The sequence below is a fragment of the Pseudopodoces humilis genome, chromosome 1 (genome assembly GCF_049639895.1).
Source record: "Pseudopodoces humilis isolate 2021_Gansu_Grassland_sample_001 chromosome 1, ASM4963989v1, whole genome shotgun sequence".
Taxonomy (NCBI): Eukaryota; Metazoa; Chordata; class Aves; order Passeriformes; family Paridae; genus Pseudopodoces; species Pseudopodoces humilis.
This window is the reverse complement of record NC_142200.1, coordinates 113343620-113357374: the sequence shown is the minus strand read 5'-3', so window position 1 is coordinate 113357374 and position 13755 is coordinate 113343620. Positions and strand designations below refer to the sequence as shown.

Below are 13755 nucleotides of genomic sequence, written 5' to 3'. Positions count from 1 at the left end.
GTTATGGATAAAAGGAATATCGGAGTAAATCACTGTTCCTGATAGGCCTTCAGTAGCTTCCTCTGCTTTAAATTCAAGTACTTTGTAGGTGCTATCAAAAACAATTATGTATGACAGTAATGCTTTATGTCTCACAGAATGGGATTTTCTTTTATATTCATAAGGCTTTTTAAATTACAAAGAAAGAATCATTTGTGATTGTTTTTGGCACTGGAGTGTCTCATCTCCCATCACAAGGTGTTAATTTGGATGAGGTACTAAACTATTTGCATAAAAAATGGCTCATGTAAATATTCAGCCAAACAGATTCATTTCAAGGTGATTGTACTATAGGAGGTAGTATATTGTTTTCCAAGAGCCAATAGGCACTAGAAGTTGATTAGTTTATAAGCAGTGGTGGTTTTCAGTCTCTGAAGTTTCTGACAACTGCTTAACATCAGGTCACATTTGGATTTTCTTGGTTTTTGAAGAAACTATTCGGGTTGTGAGGATCAGATGGGAGTCATTTGACAGAAAACACTTGGAGGAAACCTTAGGCTTGCTTCTAACTTCAGTATTTTTAGTGAAAAGGCCACTGTTCTTATACCTATGCTATTTGGAGTCCAGCCTTGCAAGGGTTTGAATGTGCTTTTCTATTTAACTGGGCAGCAAGCATCTGCTCTGCCATCTCCATGTCCCGCAGTTTTCTTTCACTGCAGAGCTGCAGTCAGGGTCCAAACCCCCTGCAGAGGGAAACATGGGACACTCTTTTTTTTTTCAGCCTAGATTCAGGAAATATCTCTGAGCATGACCCTGCTTGCAGTGCCACACATAACTTGTGGCTGCACAGCACCAGGCGTCTGGAGGCAGGTGGGGAAACTGAGCCACCACTGCCCAGCAAATGATGCTACTCACCCGCCAGTGCCTGAACTCCTGTCCCTCCCCCTAGGATGGCTTGGTTTGGGATTTGTATGCAAAGATAATTATAATCTTAGTGCCTGTCCAGAGGAATATTTCAAAATCTAATCTTTTTGATGATGTATTGCTGAACTTTTAAAATGAGTTTGTCACAAATCTTACAAGGAATGGTATCCCAGTGCTAATTTGGGGAATACTTGTGAGTGAGTACTAATACATTGTAGAGAACCATGTCCTTAGCTTTGACCAGGACCTCATTACACCTTTTTTTATCTGAATATTTTGTGTAAACAAGTTCATTTTTATTTATGTTCCATGAGTAAATCAAGGAAGAAAATCAAATACAGGTGTTAGAAAGCAATTTGTTAAACAGCAGTCAAAGCTTCCACAATTAGTATCCTCTATATCTTTCACTCTGTGGAGGACATTGCCTGGGGAGGTTAGGCTGATGAGGAAACTGTCTTCATTTTGACCTGGAGATCTGCTTTTTCCAAATTTGTTCTTCTTAAGCCTTTTTTATTAGTAATGAGTTCATGAATGCTTTATACTTGCTGTCTGCAGATGGATCACATTTTTCAGTTGCGCTGTGTGGTCAGCTTTGACTGGTAAGGACTGAGGCAGCCTCCTCTGCTTTCCTTCCTGGTAATTAAATACAATTAAATATAATTAAATAATTATATTTTATTGTTTATTATTATTCTATTGTTTAATTTTTAATTAAATAATTAAACCCTGGCTTATAAGGATGCACACCCTGCAGCTATATATCAGAACAACCGATCAGTAGGTGCCATTAGCTATTGGTTATATTTTGGTAAAGTACAGATGTATTTGGAGAAGACTGTTTCTTCTTTTCCCAGTATTGGGTGACTTGTTCATTTGGGCCATTTTGTTTCTTGCCCTATCAGGCTTGTGGTAGGAGAGTAATGCCATTGGTGGCTGTGGGTGTTAAATCACCTGCAGCAGCACTGGATTAGGCTGGTGTGGCTGCCAAAAAAGTTACCAGTTTTGGTTTGTCCTGCGTGCTTCCAGCTAGAAAGTGGTGAGCAAATAAGCTGTAGAGAGACCCTTGAAACAGCACAGCTCACATTTTCTGCCTGTTGAATTAAAACAAAGTAGACACCATAGGTGCCTCACTGTTGTTAGCCACATAAGCAATTACCCCAGAGCCAGGCATCACAGGGGAATATCAAAGCAAGAAAGGAGTGAATATTGCCATAAATTTTCTTTTTTGGTGAGTAAACAAGTGTATGTACACTTGCCATACTTGCCATTGCAACAATTCAAGCAGTGTTAATGTTCGGAAGTGTAGAATATAAAATAGCAGCATTTATTGATAACTTGAAAGTTTTAATTATCCAAACAAATAGCTTTAAATTATTCTTCTGTGTCCAGTAGCTTAAGAAAAAGATGTGCAGAGTTTTTATTTACCTGTTTGATGACAGTATTTATATATCTCCTAAAGCAGAGGAGCTAACCTCAGGATGAGGCTTGCCTGTGCAAGAGTTGCAGAAAACTCTTGCCAGGGGTTACGTGATTAAGGAGGCATTTTTCAGTTCTGAGTGAATCTGAGGTATTTTCATAACATTAGCATCTATAGCACATTGGTTGTGCTAGGAATTTATGACCAGCCCTTACTGCCTGCCCTACCACTCCCTGATCATACAGCCAGAAAGTCTCTCAGTCAGCTCTGAACGATGGGAGTTCTGTCTTTTGAACTGCTCACGTATCTCGGTGAGCGCTTCAAGGAGAGGAGAGCCAATTTCATAGCTTACCATGATTGCATCTTTAGACAAATGCATTGTGGGCACAGAGCTATCGTCTGTGGCATCAGGTTTACAGCTTCCCTGTAGGGTGTAAACATGCGGCTGGTTGAAGAGTTTTAACCTCTCAAGCCCTCCAACAAATATTAAATTGCTAACTATTCTTCCATAATGCTGTGATGTTGACTGAAATTTGACCCTGGTGCTTGCTGAAACTATTTTCAAAATCTGAGTGAGAAGGTTAAATAGTGCTGTCAAATTTCCAAATATCTGTTGCAGAAATACTTTCACTGAATATCTCTGGGTTGAGCTCTAAAATGCTTAAAGTAATCCTCTTTTTTTTCTTCATTATTACATGATATTATCTAAAGCTTGGGGTTTAGTGCAGATAAAGAAATGAACTTGGGTTTTGCCTTTTTTCTGTGCCACCTAACCTTACCATTTATGGCTATTTTTCTCTTTTTTGCTTGTTGAAGGAGGAGTTCAGTTAAATGGTGTTCCTTAAGTACAAACCAGACCTCTAGGTTTCTTAATTTCTGTTCAAGATCATTGTAATTACTTGATTATTTTCACAGCTGTATCTGAGTAAGAAAAAAAAGTGCTGTAATTGGCAACTTTTACAAGTTTACAACTCAATAACCTGATACTGGAACTCTTCCACCTGCAGAAGCCTCATTAATTGCCACAGGAGTTTTCAGCAGTTAAGAGACCTGGGTTTCAAATTATTTCTCTTTTGAGGTGCAGCCTTCGAACTAGAGAATCTCTGCAGTAACGAAAATAGATGGGACCTTCAGGCTGAGAGAGTCTGCTTGTTATTGGATGAGTGTGTGACTTCCAAGTGGATCTGTTAGGAAGGCTGCTGTTTACCCAACTCGTTAGTTACATTCATAAGCTCAAACCATTTTTAGTTGAGCTTTTTTGTAAAATCTAGGGCTTCATTTCCTGAATGCTCTTACTAGTTCTAGCTTTGTTTATTTTGGCCTTAGGTTGCATTAGATAATTAGTTTTATTTAAGAGATGAGTCTTATGTTGCAACAAACAGTACTAAATTATAGTAAGACTGAGGCTCACTTACCAGCCGTAACTTTGAATTTATTTTGTTATTTTAAAGCAACATTTGTGCCTGTCTCTAAGGTTTATGGAAAGCTCAGAAGCTTACTTGATTTCTTTCTTTCTTGATTCCAGGGCTTTTTCCGCCGGAGTATCCAGAAGAACATGGTTTACACATGTCACAGAGATAAAAACTGTGTTATCAATAAAGTTACCAGAAATCGATGCCAGTACTGCAGACTACAGAAGTGCTTTGAAGTGGGAATGTCCAAAGAATGTAAGTTTTCTCAGAAACAATTTATTGTTTGTCATATCCTACATATATGTGGCAGTCTTAAGGGGAAAAAAAATATGATGCAATGATGTGATTGAAGCCAGTATCTGCGTTCATATGGAGGGAAAGGAGTATGAATTTGGTGCACAACTTCAGATCTGTATTTACAGACTTCTGAGTCCTTAACTCTGCAGCCTAAAAGCTGTGTGTTCTTACTGCCTGGACCCTCTCTGAAAGGTGAAACTAGCTGGCAAATGCTCTTCTCTAAACCTGCAAAGCCAGTAAACCTGACTATGCAAAGCACACCAAAACCCCAAAGGATTTTCCTCTCCCTTCTTTTCTAGAAATCTCTGTTCTGCCCTTTAAATTAACATTTTGAAATATTTATGTAGAAATATGTGATATTCTCTTTTTCAGTTTATTGATGTCCCCATCAAGACTGAAAATATAGCTAAAAAAGCTTTTCTCAGATTCCATGGGGTAATGCTTCTGAAACTTTCTCATTTTTGATTGGATTGATTGCAGTAGCAAGAAAGTCTCTGATGTATTGATCTGTTAGATTGTTGAGAGTTTTTACCTCTATCAGCGATGTTCCTGGTGTCAGTAGGTCAATTCCAGTAATAACCACTACAGAAATTTGCAGTGTGTGCATAAGAGAGGAGGGAAAATTGCCCAACACCAATTCTTAACTTTTATTCACCCACAAGAGTTTCTTGGAGAGAGAAATTTTTTCACAGGAAAAGAAAAATTGAAAATGATGAGGCATTTATGTCTGAACTGTGATTTAAACAGGTTCTCATCTTCAGCATTTTACATCCCTGAATTGTGTGGAAAATCCCAGTAGTTACCTTCTCTGTACTTGGTCAGGAACTAGAGGTCTTAAAGTTACATTTGTCCCTCCTCACTGTATCCCATTTCTCTCTCCCACCCTTCACTTTCCTCTCAGAGAAAGGGTGTAGAGAAGTGGAGAAAGAACCAGATACATCCTTAGGACCACTGTGCTGTGTTTCCAGCTCCTTTTCATGGAAATGTGAAGTTGTGGTTATTGGAAAGTTTCAAACTACTGAGGGGAGGAGGTCTTAAGATTTCCATTATTTTACTGTTCATGTTGGGTTTTCTAGATTTCTTGTGTGCCTGAAGTGCACTTATCTATACTTAGATATAGATCTGTTGGATGGAAACCATGATGGGAGTAAAGAAGAAGGTAGGCTAAATGCCAAGATATAAAATTGAATAAGGGGATTTTATTGATAGCTATTTCATTGCATGTGTACCTGTGTACATTATGCCTTTTATTTCTTTGATAAAAACAGTATGATGCAGTTTGGAAGAGAAGAAAAAAGCACTTTTCTCACCTGAGAATTTGTTGGTCTTGAGTTCCTAAGGACTTGATTGCTGACGCGAAGTAGTAATCCTATTAAATGCTGTAACGTCACATCAGAGTAGGTTTTGGAAGTATCAGCAGTATTTCTAACATGTTAACCAAAGTTACTTTGGATAAACTATAAAAGATTTACTTCCTTTTAGGTGATGGATTGTTTTCTCCCACAGGGTAGCTGGAGCTTTGCCAGCAGGAGTTAAGGTTTTGCTCTGCCCGTTTCCTGGGGTGAACAGAGTGAAATTGCCCTTTGGCAGTTGCCTTTATCTCAAAATTCTACAGGCACCGAAAGGGGGATAACAGGTTGGAGGGGGAACAGAGGATCCTGGAGAGAAGTGAGGGATGTCCTCTGGCTGCATTTCTGTAGAAGGCATTTGCAAGGGAACAGAGAAATTATTTTAAATGTCATCAGTTTGAATGCAGTGTGTCTTGTCTTCTGGGTTTAAGAACTAAGTCTGAAGTGATTCTGTGTTGTCCCTTCATAAACAGGAGCTTTTAATCTCTTAAGAGATTTGAGGAACTATTTTCTTATCTGACCTTCTTTCATACATATCTCTAGGTTTCAACTCCATTTCTTTAGAAGTTTATGTAAACAAAGGCACATCTGTCATTCAGCTTTTTCTTACCAGATAGAGGTTTTTCTTTTTCCCCTAGTGCATTATTCACATTTTATTTCTTTGTCTTCTTACAGTTCTGTTATCTTGTAATGTGAAAGCCATGAACAAAGGACAGAAAAAAAGTATCAGAGAAATCTCACAGGGAAACAAACCTACAATGCTCAAACCAGTCCCAAATGGGGAAAGTAATCATGATGGCACCTGCAAATAGGAACCCAAAGGTCTGTTTCCAGGCGCTAAGGAGGAGTAGATGCTGGGTTTCAGTATACAGAGTAATCTGTGCTTAAAAGCTACAGTCCTATGTTTATTTATTCTGTCTTTAAAGGGCATGCAAAAGTACCTGCATATGCAGCTCCCTTTGAGCTTAATGAGTGTTCCTCACAAACATCAGAGGAGAGATGGGAACTGGGTGCATAGCCAGTGTGATAAGTAAGGGTTTAAGAATGGGGGTACAGTGTTTGAAAGAGAAGAGGTACTGAGCATTTCTCTTATGCTTTTATCTTGTTTCAGAGAATGAAGTGAGATGATGAAGGAATGCACCAATTTGCATTTCTTTATAGGTTGTTTTGTTAGTGTAGAGGAAAAAAAGCTATCTTCACCCTCATTTTACTCCCCAGATCTGATCAGGAGAGGTCAATAACTACACTACCTCCAGGGCAGGAGTGGAGCTATTTGCCTTGTGATAATATCTGCAAGACCTGCTGGAACTGGATCCCACTAGTGGGGCTTTCTTTCATTAGGGACGTCTTTCATTGTGTAGTCCCTCTTGCAAAAAGTTTGTGCTCCAGATAGGCAGGACAAAGTGTGAGGGGAAACAAAGTAGTGATGACTGCCTTATCATCCTACAACAGGACAAAACACAGCTTGAAACAAAACCCTGCTGTCTTTAATCAGATATCCTTCCTTCAGAAACTCCAGAGCTTTGTCCCCGAAACCTGAGCTGCAGCTCCTGGTTCAGGGCCTGGAGCCAGTCCCTCCACCAGCACCGCATCAGGTTTGGGGATGGTTATATGGCTGTCCCACCTCAGCTCATGGGGGAGTGTAGGTGCAGCTGAGGCTCTGGACCCAACTCCAAACAACTTCTGTCCTTCATAGCCTTCCAGTCTGTTTTTTTTTAATTACCACGTAGAGACAGACGGTGATCACACAGGGTTCTTTTTTTGCTGCTGCTGAAGTGAGAAGGCTACTAAGGCTGACAGTGGCTCGTTATGTGATGGAGAGCCTTAGGAAACTAACCTTTGCCCTTCTATTATGTGATCTCTACGCCGCTGTTGAAGCGCCATCCTCGGCGTGACCCCAGGTGCCAGCAGCAGCTCGCTGTTGCCTGGACGCGGGCTCTTGGTGCTCAGGAGCTCCAGGGTCACACGTACAGCACTGCCTGCTGCCATTAAGGGAGCACACAGGAAGCTGGGCAAAACTCTTGGACAAGAATGGACTCTTTCAAGCAGGATGCTGTAACAGTCACTTTGTAAGGTGAAGCCTGCTCATAGAGAACCTGAGGGGGAAGAAAATGGAGCTCCCTTCTGCCACAACTGCCCAGCTTAGCCCAGCAGCTCTTCAACTTCCATCCTTTTTCATAAGCTGTGCAGGCTGCAGGGACTGTCACTGTTCTTGATGATCCTTGGGGTCCCCTCAGACACAACCCACCCCACGTACCAGGGTGTGGTGCAGAGAAGCCATCTTTATACTGGCATAAACCTTGTCTGCAGTGAGCTCTAATAGAGAGAAATTATGTTTATAAAGGCACAGAATTGTTCCAGATTACTTCAGTGCACTGAAGCAATGTTCAGATTTGCAAATCTGCTTACAATTAACCTCTCTGGAGGGAGGGAGGGAATGCAGGGAAATCATCATGAAGAGAAGAGAATCTGGTTTCTGTGCTCTGTATTTGTTGGGTTTTTTTTTAACTTGCCCAGAAATGTCTGTTACTCTTTGTCACAGACTTGAGTCTTATAATATTTAAATGTTCATGCTTCTTGGAACATATGATTACATTCTGCTACCAAACAATGAAATGAATGGATTTGCTTATTTTCGTTCTGGTAGAAATTGGCAAGCAGGAAACATCAGCTTGAGGATCTGTCATGTTTGTATTTTTTATTTCTCTTTAATTTTTTTCAGACTCCTTAATGAAGCATGATTCCATCTTCAGTGAGTGGCTAAGTAGAGGGCTAGCCTGCATAGTTGCATTTGAGAAGTTCATGCAGATTTCACTGACGTCATTTTAAAGTGAATTAATTAGAATGCATGCAATCTTTATTTAGATGTTAGTACGAACTGAACTGGGATTGTTTTATTCTTTTTAGCCAGCAGGAAGCACTGGATTTAGGAATTGTTTCTGCTTTGCTACAGGCTAGATTTTTAACTGGATGCCTAAATACCACACAGTGGCTGGGGGCTTTTTCAAAAATTCCAGAGTAGTTGCCTTGCCTGTTAACTCGCTTTCTCGAGAGGCAGGAGCTAAATATCAGAGTGGAAATCACAAACCCCTGAATTCTGTTCTGGGACTAATTCCTGTCTGACTATTCTGTCTTTCCTATCTTGCAAGGTGAAAATTATGTCTTTTCACAGGGGCTGGGAGACCTTGTATTGCAAGTGCTTTGAAAGTAGAAAGATGTAAACTGTGAAAATACCAATTAAATTAAGAACTGGAGAATATAGATAGTGGGGAAGCTATGCCCAAACCATAGAGATCACATATCTTTCATTTTGTTTATTAAGGATGGATTGTTTTGGAGATTTTTTTCAGTTGCTGATCAGATAGGAAAGCTTGTCTTTTTTCTTTTCAGGCTGACAAATTGGGAACTTTTAAAAGGTAATGCCAAACTCTCAATATCACTGATGGGGAGATTTTTTTAAGATGAGAGTGAAGCTAATGGGGAAGGCTCTTCCTGCAACAAAAACCACAGTGCTCTAGTGTCAGCCTGTACTCTGCCAGGGATAATGCACACTTTGTTATGCTGGGTGGCTGAAAATTATCTACATACAATTAAAATTCTCTTGTGGAGAACTGGGTTCTACTTGTTGTACATTGTTTCCCATGGTTAAACAAACATCTCTTGCTTTTCACATCTTTTTTTTTCTCTTCAAAGAAGCAGATCTGTTTTTCCTTTCTTCTTTTGGGGTCTGCCTCTTCTGTGTTTTAGCCTTTACCCCTGATTTTGCACAGCTTACACTTCCCAGCTTTAATGTTTAAAGGAGCAACTTAGATTGAATGTTATTATCCATAATTTACTCTATGTTCTGTGAAGATGGTTATGTAATAGCAGTAATTGCATCAACTCACCTAATGAGCTTTCCCTCCAGTGCCATGTACAGCAGATTAATAGCCCATGAATTCATTTGCAGCTCGTTGTGTTTCAGAAAAGTATTTCAGGCAGCAATTAATAAACTGCTAAAGAAAATAACATAAAAAATGATTTTTTTTTATTATGTTAACTCTCCAGCTGAACAATTTATTGGCACCTTTCATGATGTGGCTAAGTAAATTCTCTCCTAATTCCTCAAGCAGAGTGTGATTAGTGAACCCTGCTCAACTCAACACTGTCTGGTAATTAGTCTGATCTTTATATCCTAAAATGCTAGGGAGAAGTAAGAATAGAGTCTTAATGTTCTCTTTTTCTTCTGTTCCTTGCCTTTCAGGCATTATGCAAATAGCTGTAACTTTAAACTGCAGCACTCTAGTGCTGCAAATTTTTTTTTCCCCCTTCCTTGCATAGAAACCCCACAATTGTGTAAGGTAAGAATTGAAGACTTCGGCCAATAAACAACCCCTGGCACTGTTTCTGCGCTGCTTGTTGTGGGCTGCAGTGTCCCATACCTCCCAAGTGGTGGGACAGAGCCTGAAGCAGGGACCCAAGAAAGGTCACAGGGTGCTGCTGCCCTGAGGAAGGTAAACCAAGGGTCAAATGCCACTGGAGAGGGAGATGCCAGGAGAGAGGCATGGAGAGGGAGGAGAGAACAGGGAAAGTCCTGAGTTTTGCAGTGTAAAAGGGGATGAGGTGATTGAAGCCAACAGGAGAAGAGCAGCAGTGAGATGCCAGGGCTGCAACCACCTTTTCAGGAAAAGTGTCTGGGGAAAGGGGGAAAAACTGCTGCATGTGGCCAACCTTGCCAGGCTGCTCTAGAATTACTATTTCCATGCTTTTTCTTTTGGTTGGTGCTAGTGTTTTGGGGTTTTTAAAATTAATATCAAGTTTTTCATGTTTTACATAATTCCTTTTTCAAATGAAACAGTTACCTTCCTGTGAGTACCATCCCTACTCTCCCAATCCAAAAGAAGCTTTTGGCTTGTCTTCAAAAGTAGTAAAATACATATTTTAAAATATTTTCCCTCATTTTGTGCTCTTGAGGACTGGGTAAGTATAAAGGGAATTCCTTCAATAAGCTCATACAGAGATTGATTACATGTCCTCAGCTGGAAGTTACATTAAGACTTATTCACTAAGGTATAGCTACCGTGGTGAACTTTTCAACGCTCTCTGCTGTCTCTATGACAACACAGATCCTGGCAGAAGTTACCAGGGCTCGTGTGCTCTCTGCAGCCTTTGTCTGCATCCATCAATCCTAGTCCTCGATGACTGTAAATGTGTGCCTTTCTTACGTTTTTGCTTAACAAGGTGTTTTATTAAATTTGTGACACTTCTAAAGTTATTACACTAATCATTTGTACTGCAGTACCCAGCCATGCTCTAAAAGAGATGTGCTTTAGGAAAGGACTTTCTGAATGGGTCTCAGTCTTATCCTGTGGAAGATATTATCCAGTCTTATCCTGTGGAAGAGTGGCACACAGTCCTTGTATAAGTACAACTTTTCTTTCATAACAGGTGAAACGTAAGATAACTAGAGCCAGGGAAAAGTGTAATGAACACACATTCTAATTTCTGCTTAGACCTGCAGCACACTCCAGAGAAGTGCTTGCTACTGTTCAGTGCTCTAGCAAAGCCCTCAGACCTTGCTGAACCCATCCTTATTTTAAAGAAGCCCATGGTATGTCTATCAGTGCTTGTGGCTCAGGTTTCTGTGGCAGCCTTGCTATGTGCTCCCTTCTGTGGAGATCCTTCTCTGGAGATTGGGCTCTTCCTTGAGAACAGTTGGCATTGACACATGTCTAAGTTTTCATATTTTTAATTTTACACCTTTGGGGTGTTTTAGGAATCATCAGATGCTTTCTTCATCAGTTTCCCAATAAAAGGCATTTTGGGCAGGTATCTCTTAAAAAAATCACTTCTCAACATAGATCTTGTTCTTTTCCTGGCCTTTTTCTGTTATTTCCCATGCCCCACTTTGGTTTATAGCATTATTCCAAATTGCACATGTAAAGACACTGGCTGTATACATCTGTGTTGCCTCTTCTTCAGTTTAGTATCCCAGCTGCTTTCATGGCAAGGAAAAACCTGGGTTATCCTTTCTGCCTTGTCCTGTGCCGGGTAATGCTGCTGTTAGAGCAGATGGGAAATCTGGAGGTAGCCAGTCCCTACCCAGTCCTTGCACTCCTAAGAATGATGCTGAGGCCACATTTGCTTCGTCATGCGGACATAACTGCTGAGACCCCAATCCCATGACCTCAAAAGCTTTGTTTCAGAGCTTCCATTCTTCCTTTATGCACTTTACTCAGTCCACTGCTTCGTATTCCTCATTCGGATCATTTTGTTGTTTGGGGACGCGGGGCATCTTTGCATCTCTCTTTCTAATTGCCATTGTGCCATGTAGCTTGTGCTTTCTATACTGGCCCTCGTAGTGTCTCTGGTATCTTTTTTCTCCCTTTGAATGCTCTTTTTTCTTTCTCTTTTTTTCTTTTTTCTTTTTGTAATTTTTTTTATTTTGGGATGTTGAATCCAAAGGATGGAGAAATGTCAATGAGATAAATATCAGTCTGGGAACGAGCAAATTGCCAGTGTTCTGGGCCTTGAAGCTAAACATGGCTTATTTGGTTGTCAGGCCAACCTGAAAATGTTATCTACAGTAGCCAAGGTTCATGAGAAATGCAGTAAATTGTTCCCAAGAGTTCTGGGAAGTCTGAACTGCAGCAACCCAAATGTTCCTGAAGGACTCTCTATCAAAGGAGAGGCTTATTTGGTCCTTCCCCACAGAAGAAATAAATGTGAGAATGTGTTTGACTTCCTGTTGGTTTATATCTGCAAACTTTTGTTTTCCTGGTGATCACTTTGCTGGAGATGTTCTTGCACGGGGTAGGTACCTCTGCAAAAGGCAAAGAAGCAAAGCTCTCGCTGGCCTCTCTGCGGAGAGCAGCTCCCGTGCTGATGGTGCAGAAGATGGAAAGCAGGCACTCAGAAAACAGTAAGGGCTCCTAGACGCTTTAGGAAGATCTCTCCATAAGCAGATGAGGCCATGGATTTCCCTCTGCTGCTGTCAGGCTCTCACGGCTTGCTTTCATCCGCTGGATGAATTGTTAGAGCAGAGGGAGTTTTCCATTGCCTGCGATAAGCCGGCTGACACGTTGCAGCTCCTCCTGCTGGGATGCTGGCCCTAGGACTGTGCTCTAAAAATAGCCTTGATTTGTTTTTAGTTTGACTTTGTATCACATGCTCATTTTAAAATACATCAGAACAGTTAATTTCCAGTTCTTCAGCGCTCATGTGGAAAGTGTAAAGGATTTTTTAAAGTAGATGGTATGCAAGGAGTAGAAATAACACCCTTTCTATCCAAACCTAAATAACACTCAGCTGCCAATTCTATAAAAGGAAAAAGAAAGATCACAAGGCGTTAGAATTTTTAATGTCCTCTAGCCCAAAATGAACAGAAATGGTTTTGCCTTATCTTATTTTACTCCAGTACTTGTTTGCATGCTTGCCTGTTTCTGAAAGCTCTTAAATGTTTAAATCTAGGTCTCATGAAAAGTCTGTCAATCAGACAACAGCTCTGAAACCTGACTTCTACAAGTTGTATCTTAAAGCCCTACAGGCAGTGCCTGTGGCTGATAGGCATTTAATGAGCTGTGGGATCATTTTTCAGTGCCATGCATCCATAACCAGTTGCTTGTTGTTGATATAAACAGATTTGGTAAGTAAATGTGAGGAAATTGTCTGACTTTGGAGACATTTACCTGAATTTCAGAGTTAAAGCTAAGTGGAATTCTTCCTTTCCCCTGGCAAAAAGTGCAACAGAAAGCAAACATGCTTTTAGTTGGATTACAGGCATGGTTAGTCATCTGACAGACAGTTTTAATGGAGTCAGAAAGACATGCTGGGGAAACATGCTGACCTACTTTTCTTTCTTTATTTTTTTCAAACTTTGAAGCAAGTGAAGTATTAATTTTAAAACACTCAATAAAGTTAGACTTTGGTGAAGGAGCTCATTTTGTAATTTAATTTATTTACACTTCTGTTTAGGGTATGATAGATTGTTTTGGTAACTGAATTTCATCAGGTTGTTTTTGTTTCTGTTAGGAAATTGGGTTACATCTGAGAAAACCATGTTCTTCCCCCTTTGCAGGACAAAGCAATCAGCTTCAAGTTAATGAATGATTTAAGTCCAATCCTCTGAGGGAGGACTTTACAAACCATTGAAAATAACAGACCAACAAAGTGTATTACATTTGTATCATTTTCAATGCATTGTATTTTTAAACATTTGCTGTCTTTAAATTTGGGGAAAGAGGGATTACTGGCAGATAGTGTTATGCATTTTGCACTTCAGCTTTTTTTTTCCCCCTACATTAAGGAGGTTGATGCTCTACCTTCAGTATTTTCTTGGAGGCAGAACTTGATGTATTTGAACCTGGGAAACTCTGTATCATAAAACTTGAGAGCTTGG

At 40.2% G+C, this 13755-nt stretch overlaps 1 protein-coding gene across 5 annotated transcripts in view; it reads left to right on the top strand.

Annotated features, from left to right (window-relative positions):
- The window catches only part of RARB (retinoic acid receptor beta), a 91634-nt gene that overhangs the window by 42155 nt on the left and 35724 nt on the right, over positions 1-13755 (top strand). For 2 of the 5 annotated variants that reach the window (XM_088057097.1, XM_088057091.1), the window contains exon 4: positions 3846-3987. In XM_088057097.1, the coding sequence (XP_087913223.1) occupies positions 3846-3987 (142 nt within the window). Of the gene's footprint in view, positions 1-2097; positions 2132-3398; positions 3535-3845; positions 3988-13755 lie in introns of those variants that run through there. The other 3 variants (XM_088057111.1, XM_088057105.1, XM_088057100.1) reach the window with 3 other exon arrangements.